At 38.7% G+C, this 11,559-nt stretch overlaps 1 protein-coding gene across 1 annotated transcript; it reads right to left on the bottom strand.

Annotated features, from left to right (window-relative positions):
• Positions 1-1,434: 1,434 nt before the first annotated feature.
• Positions 1,435-3,053, bottom strand: LOC131138462 (heart- and neural crest derivatives-expressed protein 1-like). Its single transcript, XM_058087389.1, has 2 exons — positions 2,346-3,053; positions 1,435-1,861 (listed from the first exon to the last, which is right to left on the bottom strand). The coding sequence occupies exons 1-2, from the start codon at positions 2,820-2,822 to the stop codon at positions 1,766-1,768; spliced, it is 573 nt and encodes a 190-aa protein (XP_057943372.1). The 5' UTR covers positions 2,823-3,053; the 3' UTR covers positions 1,435-1,765.
• Between the last annotated feature and the right edge of the window lie 8,506 nt (positions 3,054-11,559).

The following is an 11,559-nucleotide window of genomic DNA, read 5'->3' as shown; positions in this document are numbered from 1 at the left end:
TACAACTCCTCACTTGTGTGTTTTGATGGTGGTGACTGCATGGTATGTACACACTTTATATAAGGGTTGTATTTGGCATTTCTCTTATTGTGCATAGTTTTATATTTAAATTCACCCTTTACCCCCTCGCTGATTGTGTTTTTTTTTTTTTTGTCCTCTGTTCAGTTATGGCTCGTAGGTTTCTTAGTGTCGCAATAGATAACACCCATCTTTTATTCACATGTAGATCTAACGGTTGTATTAGAAATGACATATATTTAAATATGGCTGCTTATTGCTCCTAATATTAATAATAATAAATGTACAGTCTAAACATGTTGTCTCTGTACTTTTTAAATGTACTTTTCAAGCCTGTAATGTACTCTTTTGTTGTTACTCTAGCTTTACAACACTGGATAGTTCATATGGGCAAATGTTAGCTCCTGCTTTGTCCAGCAGAGGGTGCTACAACAATGCAGTGTCAGATGGACTCTATTCAAAATGACTGCTGGTGTCATTTCCCTTAGACATTATTAACCTGGATTTTGTTCAACTCGTGTTTTTAAAAACGGTACACAGGACTAACAGCTACTAGCCACTAGAGGGCAGCACATTTACCTGGCAACGATACATCTAAAACTTAATATTCATTTAAAATACATAGCACTTTCAAATCCAGTAGCTGCATGCTATGAAGAACCCCATTGACTTGCATCTTATTTTTGAAAGAAAACGACATCAATTGTGTGAATCACAAAGAAATTCATATCCCATAATCTCAGACTATAATTCGGCAATGTTATATCAGTATTTTGTCCACCAAATACTGACTACTGAAATGCTAGGAGATGCAATTTAACAACAACAACACAATTAACACAACCTTGGCGTCATAAAATAATTCATTTATTAACGGACTTCTATATCATAACTTCACACTTAGTACATTTCCATCCACATTTGGCACAATAATAAACCATTTCAATTCCATTTTTTTTCGTTTTTTATTTTTATTTTTTTTTCCTTTGGAGTGTAAAGCTGCTGTGCGTTAAGTGGGACATTCTCATGTGTCTATTCAAGGGGACATATAAACTCTGAGGTAGATTCAGTCAACAACAACACAAAGAAAACATTACACATACTTAACATTGGTTCAGCCCCTAGGTTATTATTTTTTGCCTGAGTATGGCATCACACGTCTTGTAAAAATGTTTATTATTTATGGTGAATTCCGTTTTTTGATGAATTTTTAACAGTCAACTCAATGAAGCCGTATTGAGAAATAAAATGTGTTCCGATAGGAACGAAAAATCCCTTAACGGTCGGAGCTAAATTAGAAATGCACTAAAGCGTTAAAATTAAATTGCAAAAATAAAATAAAATACAGTGAAATGCGATGCAGCATCAACAAAAATGCAATAAAACATTTTTTAAATCTGCATCTAGGAAAAAAGAATAATTTAAATTGTTCATTTTACAACACATATTAATGCACTTACACGCCACTTTATTTCATAGAATTAATTTAACTTTAGTGTCTAGATAGTTTTTCATTGAATGTTTGCGACACCAAGACGACAAGAATGAAGGGATAAATATTATAAATTTAATAAACACAAAAAGCAAAAGGAGAAAATAATTATTTTGTCCTTTTTTTCCTCCCCCAACAATTCTCTCCTTTTTCGTCATTGGGATCCAACAGATGATGCGTTCAGGTACAGTCAAGTGGTTTATCTGGTTCGTCTGTAATTTTTTTTTTTTGGTTTGTTTGTTTTTAGGTTTTGTGTCACTGGTTGAGCTCCAAAGCCCAAACCTGCTGTGGCCATCCGGTCCTGCCCTTTACCTTCTTCTCCGTCGCAAAGGAGTCCTGGGGGCCTTCATTCTGTGGAGAAGACCACAACCACAAATAGTTAGTTCTAGTTTTATAAATATATACAACAAAACATACCATCATATTTGTAATATTTTAATGAGTAACCTTACCATCAGTGTTGATAAAAAGTACATTTTATGTACTATATTATTGTAGAACAATCACTAAATAATGTGCATGATCCCTTTCTTTATAGTGGAAGTAATCAGTGCATAGTTTTATGAATCCTAAAATGCATTTTAATAGTTTAACTGCCGTGTATTATAATATATAATTACTGTACATGTACAATATGAAATGAAAAGTAACAAACTAAGCAAATGTTACAGGTTATTATTAATGCATAGCATTTAAAATTCAGATTTTGAAGGTAAAATAAATTAATTAATAATAAAAAAGACATTTTTCTATTTCAGTTTTTAACACGTGAACGCAACTGAATAGCTGCTAATTTAAAGAGTTTAATTGACTCAACATTGTGTTCTAAACTTACCATCTCCCTTTTCCTTTTCAGATCCCGGTTTTCAAATTTCTTAATTTCGGCCTTAAAGCCTTCGGTCTCCCCAGAGTCCTTAGCCAGGACGTCCATCAGGTAGGCGATGTAACTTGTGGCCAAGCGTAAAGTTTTTATTTTGGACAATTTGGTGTCTGCCGGTACGTTCGGGATGCACTCCCGCAGTTCGGCGAACGCCGTGTTGATGCTCTCCGTCCTCCGGCGCTCCTTCTTGGGCCCCGACGCTCGCCGTTTCGCCATCCCGACCTGGAGGCCCTCTAAGCGTGCGTCGTGCGCAGCAGCGGGGGCTAGCTCCGCAGCCGGGTACGGAGCCTGGATCTGGAAGTCCGGTGGAACCTCGCCGTGGTTGAGCACCCAGCTCTGGAAGTAAGGGGCGTCCTGGTGGCAGCGCTGCACGAAGGGGAAAGGTTCATGCATGAGGTGGTGGTGGTGCTGGTAGCCCCCGATGAGGTTCATGGTGGCCCGGCTGATGTTGTTGCTGCTCTCCGTCGGTGTCGCTGGCTCGCTGCAAAGCGCTCTTCGGTGGAGGACGGACGCCCAGCAGAAGTCAGGTATTTATCCAACTTGCCCTTTACATCTCTGATTTTAAAACCCTCAAACCTGGACTTCATTAATCCAAAAATCTCCACTTGAGCTGCAGTTTTTCTTGGTGATCCTCGGTGCTGATTCCCCCGGCAATTGGCCCGAGAAATTTGACCCCGTTGAAGGTGCGAGACCCCCAGGTTTATATCATGTGCGCGTCCGCCTGGAGGGGAGGGAACCAATAGGGAGGATAGTGAGTGTTTGGATGGGAGGAGTTGCTTATTGGGACTAGGCTGCGGCACGCTGGGCGAAGGCCAGGCGTGTGGATGTCCACTCTGGCTTTTACGCACTGGTTTTACGCACTGGACAACGGTTAAACGAACTTATTGAACTCTAAAGAAAAAGCATCATTATTTTTATTGGCAAGGTTGGAATTAACTGTGATATTTTCATCAAAAATAGTCATTTTAATTGATGAAAATCTAATTTACAAACTTTTTCAACCAATAGTTCATCGTGTAATGTCTAATAATAAATTTTATTCATAATAGATTCATTCAGTTTTCAGAATATTCCAACCATTAACCAATGGGTCATTAATCTCACAATAACCAAAATAGCAATAATAGCAATTTTTAATGTGAAATATTAATAATTACAAGTTACAATCATCAAATGGACGTGTTTTCCTTTGATTAAAAAACAATAACACCAGACTATTTTTTTCATATTAAAAAAATGACCTTTTAGAAGTATCTTTTGAAATACTATCATATCACACATTTTGTGTTTTGCTATATTGTTTACGTATATAGGGTATACTGTATGTTATACATTACATATGCAATATGTTACGTTATTATAATGTATTGTCAGGCTATTTAAGTCCACTTGCATATTAATATGAACTTATGTTGCATTTTTATGTATACAAACTCACCGACAGAGACAATCCATGCGTCCAGCAGCAACATTATCAGCACATAAAGCATTAATTCCAGCCCCCCCATCTTATCTCCATCCACCTAAAAAACATTATCCCATTACATTGCGTGACCTTGACGCTATTTTGAAACCATTTAGGGGCCGAGCCTTATCTAAATACAACCATAAATCACCTCCAGCGGGGGTTATACATGTATATTCCATAAAAGCAGCTCTCCTTAACTGCAGACGCTTTACTGTGTTTACACATGCGCCACTTTGCTGCGGATCGGCGCGTCCCAGACACGTTTTTTTTTTCATCCTTTAAATAATCATGTGTCACTGTTTTTATAATGTATTTGTAGTTTGGGCAACAACTAAGGAACTTATTTTTATACTGTATGTCTGACGCGTTTTTTTAAAATAAATAATGCAGGACACATGTCAAAAATGTTCAAATGTTTTAAAGACTCTGAAATATCTTCTAAAAATAGTATATATTTTCTTAAAAATCCAGACTTTCCAATAAAGCCATACAATTAAAAACAAATACATAAAAATAATAATATTGAGTATAAATATTCAATATATACAATCAAGTTTTGCTACTTTTTTAATTAAATCTTCATTAAAATCTTTTTTTTCTTTCTTTTTCAAAGTGTGAATATTCCGATAAAAGCGCCCCCTCCATAAAACGCACAGCTGTGTTTGACTCCACTGTACTAACAAGCTCCCAGAGTGCTGCTTTCACTTTAATGCACCATTAATTTAACACAGTGAAGGCCAAAGCCGTTCTTCATAATGAGCACCTTGCTGCTTTTTTTTTAATATTATAAACTCAGCTATAATTACTGTAAGCCTCTCTTAGCTGCATGCGTGGCAGCATGCAGGGTCGAAAATTGCATCCAAAATGTGAACTTCAGCTTCTAAATTAAATAAGCCTGCAGAAAAGTACATAAATCACTCTGTGGTGCTTTAATGTGTTTTATTTTCCACCATCTGCCCCGGTGGCTTTCTTTATATCCACAATTCCCCTCATAATCACCTCCTAATGAAGTTAGTGGAAGCCTTGTAGCTCCACATGACATGTTCTACTTGTTGCTATGACTGTTAAAACGTCAGCAGAATCAACCACGTGAGGTAAATTTGCAGGTTACCCACCAATGCTAACACACTTCCCCGTCAAATTCGACACGTTTTTAAAGCTTTCTTTGGAGCGAAAGACCGACTCCTTGTTGCTATACAGCGTGTTCTCGTCCTCGTCAAAGCACTGAGGAACTCCATGAGGCCCGTCCAGAAAGCAAACCTGACACTGTTGATTAAGACGTCCACTACGCAGAGATGAAATACAACACTGGTCATACCCTCGACAACACTACCCTCCCCCCTTTACTCGAAAAACTCTTCCCATCTTTTTAGTCTTTGTCCCATTACATCACTTTCTCCAGCAACAACAACCAAAAAAAATTCTTAAACCAGGACCACTCTTGATCTTTTGGGTTTGATATCGGTCAGTAGAGGTGCTGAAAGACTTCCAACCCCAGAAGAGTGCACCCCCCCCCCCATCACTCCACTCCGCTCACCAAAACAGGCCAAGAGGAGCCATCTTGGCACTGTTATGAATTCCCATCATAATTGCTTGTGTCATTGTGTCCATTTTTCAATAGGCGTTGCCCCCCCCCCCCCCCCTTTTTTTTTCAGAGTGCTTACCCTCCACTTTCCAAACAAATATTTGGGGCCTTGATTCAAAGGCGCTCAAGCCCCGAGTGTTTATCGTGCGAGTTAGGGAGTCTTACAGTATGTCGCCACCATGCCACGCAAAAGGCTAATTCAATTCAATACGTCCAATTAGACATGGCGGCAGAGGCGGCTACTACCTCTTCGTTCTGGGAAAAGTGGGTCATGTCATCATGGCGGCGGTCTGGTGCTCCCTCGGAGGTCCACGGGACCAGATGGGAGGAAAACGTTTCATTTACAAATGTCGCAAACTTGAAGGGATGTGGGACGGGTTCATCGAGATTATCGGTGGCGCCGTTGTCAGAGGCTACGCAGGAACAACCAGACATAAAGCTATAAAACATTTAGGAGCGCGGCAAACCAAAAAAAAAGCTAAAAAATATTGAAAATAACATACAGTTTATCAATCAAATGTTATTGTACTTTTTCAAAATGTAATTATTATATTTTGTGTGGACTGAATTATGCGCTAACATCCCGGTGCTAGCTTGATGTGCACCTCCAAAAAAAAATACAAACTTCACATCAACCTAGAAGCAGAACGTAGACCTGTGATTGGTTGGCTTTTCTTCATATATTTGTACCTCATTTACAGTTAGAGCCCTGTAGACATGAAATAACACCCCTATAGTCACTTTCATTCATTCATTCATTTTCTACCGCTTTTCCTCACGAGGGTCGCAAGGGGTGCTGGAGCCTATCCCAGCTGTCTTTGGGCCCCTGGACTGGCCGCCAGCCAATCACAGGGCACATATAGACAAACAACCATTCCCACTCACATTCATACCTATGGACAATTTGGAGTCGGTAATTAACCTAGCATGTTTTTGGAATGTGGGAGGAAACCGGAGTACCTGGAGAAAACCCACGCATGCACAGGGAGAACATGTAAACTCCACACAGAAATGGCCGAGGGTGGGATTGAACCCTGGTCTCCTAGCTGTGAGGTTTGCGCGCTAACCACTCGACCGCTGTGCCACCCTATAGTCACTTTTACACTCCTATTATTCTTTGTTTACATCACATTGTGTAGACAAACTAGTAAAATCATCGCACAGAAACTTAACACTCAAGGCTAGCTAAGAAATATACAATACAAGTACAACAGCTATTTGTATTTTAGCCTGTGTAAGTTTATTTATGCTTTCATGAATAATGTGTCTTCTTTGGGTGTGGCGTCCACTTTGGTCGACGGTCCTGGTACATGCTGTGTGATGCAGATCGAGACTTACGTGCATGACTTTCTCTGACGCTGCACAGGCAGATATGTGTTTTCTATACGTCCTTTCACCTTTTTTTTTTTACAAATGTTAATGCTGTGCGTGAATGCACACAAGTCAGGTTTAATAATGCTAGCTCTTTCGTTTTTTTGCCGACCCTTGAAACCTCACAACTAAGGCAAAATATAACATTTTTGTCTGCAGTTTTTCCACAGCTTTCTGTCATATGCCAAAACATTGTCAAGTTATAATTATGAAATACAACATCTTAGTCAATTCTCAGATCAATATTTTAGGACCTTTTTTGCATTTTGGATAAGTTTCTAAGCAAACGTACTGTCAGCCACACAAGATTGATTCCTCTCCAGAGAAACTTAAAGGCTCGACTGTTACTCATCTGGCGGCTTTACCAGACCATTTAGTTTTACTGCAGCCACTCCACTCCACTCTCAGCTATCTCTCACCTTCGAGGCCACTCTCGCTATCAACGATGTCGTCCAGCAGATCATCTCTCCGTTATATATATTTCATTCTTTGGGCCATTGATAAGGGCTTTGCGTCTTCTGGTCTCTCTGATCCTCCAAGAAACTGTCCTCTGGCTGCTGTAATTCTGCCCGTCCGCAGCCAATAAAGATAAGAGACGGACGGCTGGAATGCACTGCAGGAAGGTGACAGTGAGGAGATGGAGGAATGTAAAAAGACACATAAAATGCAACGCGCTCCGTAACCGCTGCCTCAAAGCATTTTATGTTTGTTTGTCATCATTAGCAAGCATGTAAAAACGCTACTCGGTGTTTAATTTTATGACTTTTTTTTAACTGATTTGGTAGATTTCACTTAAAATATACAGCAGACATCATGGGAAACACTAATTGTTGTTGTTTAGACTTCTTTGTTAATGTGGCTCTTAGCTGTTTTTATTTTGTCTTTGAATAGCAAAGTCATTGAAACTGAATCAACAGCGCCTCTGCTGGTCGCAGTCAAGTAGTGCAACCCCATTTGGCCTCAATAATTCTTAATAACTTAAACATGTGCCCATCCATAATACATGCACATTATATGACATATGAAGTTTTTGTCTTTAAAGTTGCATAAATTATTACTTTGTTGTTGTATATTAGCCATAATAACATTCTGTAACATTTTTATTGCATTTTGTAATTTGCTCACAATTAATCACAAGTTTGGAGTAAAAACATGTGAAATACTAAAATAAAAAACTTGAAAACAACCTGAAAAAAACACCTGAAGGTTACAGTTAGAAAATCTAATTGAATAATAATGTATAATAATTTAGTACTCATCAGTGTATCATAGACTTACAAGCTGTGAGTGCGATGCAGTGGCCTTTGTCGGATTATTTGTGCCTCTAAGCATACATTGTGTAAGGATTTATTTAATGTTTCAAATGATAAATAAATAAGAAAGGACATATTTACACAAGTTTAAAGTAGAAAGTTATAAACACGCACTAAAAACACGTATAATGTTTGAGTTACAATAAAAGTGACAAGCTGTACTCCACAGTCTACAGTTTTGTAGCACATACACGTCCACGTCGTCCATGCCCACGGCCTGTGGACCACCGGCGGGTCGGTCTCTCTAATGATTTCACAGCAGTAGATTTAACAGAGGGTGGCTGCTCTGTGTCAGACGACCCCTGAGGATTGTGGAGAGGCTGACAGTCAAAACACCGGCATAAAGGCTTGACCCTGACAAAACCTCCAGGTGGAGACGGTTCAGGGACCCCCTAACGTCCCTAAAAGCATTTTTAGCGCTGAAGAAGGCTTGGACACTCTGCAAGAGCTCCAGTTGTCAGGTGGACGGCGACCTTTCAGACAAACAAACTATAAAACTGTAATTATTTATATGCTCACTTTGTATTTCTTTTATTTCTTGACCTGACGGTTAACCGTATGCGATGTATTGCTGGAAGATGGCTTACAATCGTTTAAGCAGGAAAAAATGCAATCAACATATTGACACACCAGTCCAGGCGGTACCCCGCCTCTCGCCGAAAGACAGCTGGGATAGGTTCCAACATACCCCTGACCCTAGTGAAGATAAGCGGCATAGAAAATCGATGGATGGATTTTGACATAAATAAATAAGAATATAATTAAATAAATAATAATAAATAAAAACATAAAATTCAATTAAATTTATTTCATAATTTTTATATATTTTTTCAAATTGTAAAAATACCTACACAAAGATTTTGACATTGTGCATTTTGGTCTTATTAATGTACTTTTTGTTTAATTTTCTTTCTATAATGTGGCCCCTGTGCCACAATTTGGACACCCCTGCTTTTATAGCTCTCTCGAGACATGGCATAAACACTGCGAGCATCTGTAACTCTCGATAAGTAGCATGTTAGCTTCCGTCGTCACGGACGGGATGTCTGATAATTGGTCCAATAATCGGCTGATATCAGTATCAGATTTTTTCCCAATCATGAAAACCGATATGTTCATTCCACCGCAGGAGATATGTCACGTTACACATATCGGTATCAGTATTGGCTGATATCGGCATCGAAAATTGAGAGTTGGACAATATCAGCATACCGGTTTCCGGTAAAAAAAAAAAAAAAAGCCAATATCGGACATCCCTAGTAATTAAAGAGAGAAAGGGAGTGCTCTTGCAACTGGAACTATTTGATGGGTTAAAACGGCAATTTATATTGCAAATGTTGATCCAAAATCGGAACAATAGGCATTCACGGAGGTGGGCTGTCCGCACAAGCCGACAAAATACATAGCATTTAGTATTTACATTTTTGAATAAATAAACATTTTTTTGTCTATGAAAAGATGCAATTTTGGTACAATTAATTACTTACATGATGATACACTTTTAGCTTTTTCACTTTGTATTTAGTAACATGTTGCAATTTGCAGAGGCATACAAAAACACTATTTAAAACTATGCAACTTTTTTCATAGTCTACAGTTTTATCGTCATATTTTTTGTAGCTATTGTATGGAGTAAATTAAAGTTTTTATGTCGTATAAAATAATGACATATGGTCTGTGTTACTGACTTCTACATCAATTGATAAAAAAAAAGAGGTCATTGCCTGTGCAGATGTTTAGAAGTCGGATGCTGCTTTTCCGCAATGTTATTTATCCAATCAGGAAGAAATGCCGGAGCCGTGAGACGCCTCTCGTGCAGTAACACTCTTGAGGTCATTGTGCTTGCGAGCATAATGGCCCCTAATGGCGGAGGCAGCTAGTTAAAGTCCCTGGCTTGTTCATTCATACTCTTTCTACATGTCGCTTTGCCCCGCTCATTAAGGCGGCGAATGGGTCACAGATGTGCAGTCAGGCGGCCATTAGTTCTACCTGGACGCTGTTTTGGGGTATAGCAAAACACCAGTTTGAGGAGCTTGTCTGGCCACCGTGGCCACCCTGGGATAAACAGTGTCGACATTTGTTGTAATGGAAGGCTCTCGGCTGTGTAGCATTGTTATTCCTTTCAGTAGTTGTTTATTCTTAGAAAATTGTGGTTAATTACACCAGAATCAATTTTATTGCCATTTTCGGCTAGGCTGGGAACATACTGTATATAGTGTGTAGCAGCATAGATAGTTAGATGTTATTAGATTGGATTACATAGATTATTAGTTATTAGCATTGCAGTAAGGAACACATGCTAACATACACATAATACAGATATGCTTGTTTTATAATCGTTAGCCAAATTGTCAACGAGTTATGGGCCCATAAGTTGTTACTGTAAGTCCAGCCTGTGCCCCTGCAAAGACCTTTTTCTTGATATTTTTCTTCTATATAAGTGGCTGTCCCAATTTTATCACTTGTACTTACTATGTAATAACTTATATACATCAAAATTGAAAACTACCCTAAGATATTTGATAATTCATTACCTTCAAATCAAAGATGGCTAACATTTGTTTTAAGGGCAACAACGTCAAATGCCTGTCTGTGTTCCAGTTTCACTTTTATCTTGAAAGGTTTTCCATAAATAGCCTCGTCGCAGAAGCCCGGTGTTGGCTGGATGGAATGCTGTGACAAGCTTTCCGACTCAGATTGGATGCTTATCACGGAAAACACGAGCGCTGATTGGATGCTTGGTAGCTGTAGACCCCATTGTTGGCTGATGACCTTTACGCTAATATCAGGCGCAGGATGTCATTACAGCGTGTGAAACCCAGGACTAGCGGGTATAGCAGTCTTGTAACACCTTAGCTGTTTTTGTCTTTTGTTCTGAGATGCAGATACGGATGAAAACTGTACTGTTGAACCGTTGAATAGTTAAAAATGTATATATAAATTGTAATAAATTAATACGTAATTAAAGAGGATGCTAATTTCATAATTAATTAATCAAGTATCTCTATTGGTATCGCTATCGGTATCGATATCGGTGTCGATATCGGCGATACTGGCCCTGTATTTAAATGTAGCGGTATCGCACACCACTACCAAATGAACTGAAAATAATTTAAATCAAGCTAAAAGATACCACACGTCTGAAAATGTATGTATCTCGCTAGTCTTTTAACTAGCAGCGTCATATTTGAATCACACTCAACTGCGTTATTATTATCCCTAGGGGGTTGCGTTCAAAGACCTCACGTCTTTCAAGCTGAATTCACATGTTTTGAAAGTATATGTATTTAGATGTATTTTCTGCTTTTTCTACTTAAACGCAGTTACGTTAATGAGTGATGAGAATATCCACTAACCGTTTTTATTTGTCTTCCTGTTAATTTAAAGCACGCATACACACATAATATTAAAGGTTGCTGTGATCGTAGTGTC

This window comes from Doryrhamphus excisus, chromosome 11 (genome assembly GCF_030265055.1).
Source record: "Doryrhamphus excisus isolate RoL2022-K1 chromosome 11, RoL_Dexc_1.0, whole genome shotgun sequence".
Taxonomy (NCBI): Eukaryota; Metazoa; Chordata; class Actinopteri; order Syngnathiformes; family Syngnathidae; genus Doryrhamphus; species Doryrhamphus excisus.
The sequence above is the reverse complement of the archived record's forward strand: the minus strand, read 5'-3'. Positions and strand labels throughout refer to the sequence as shown.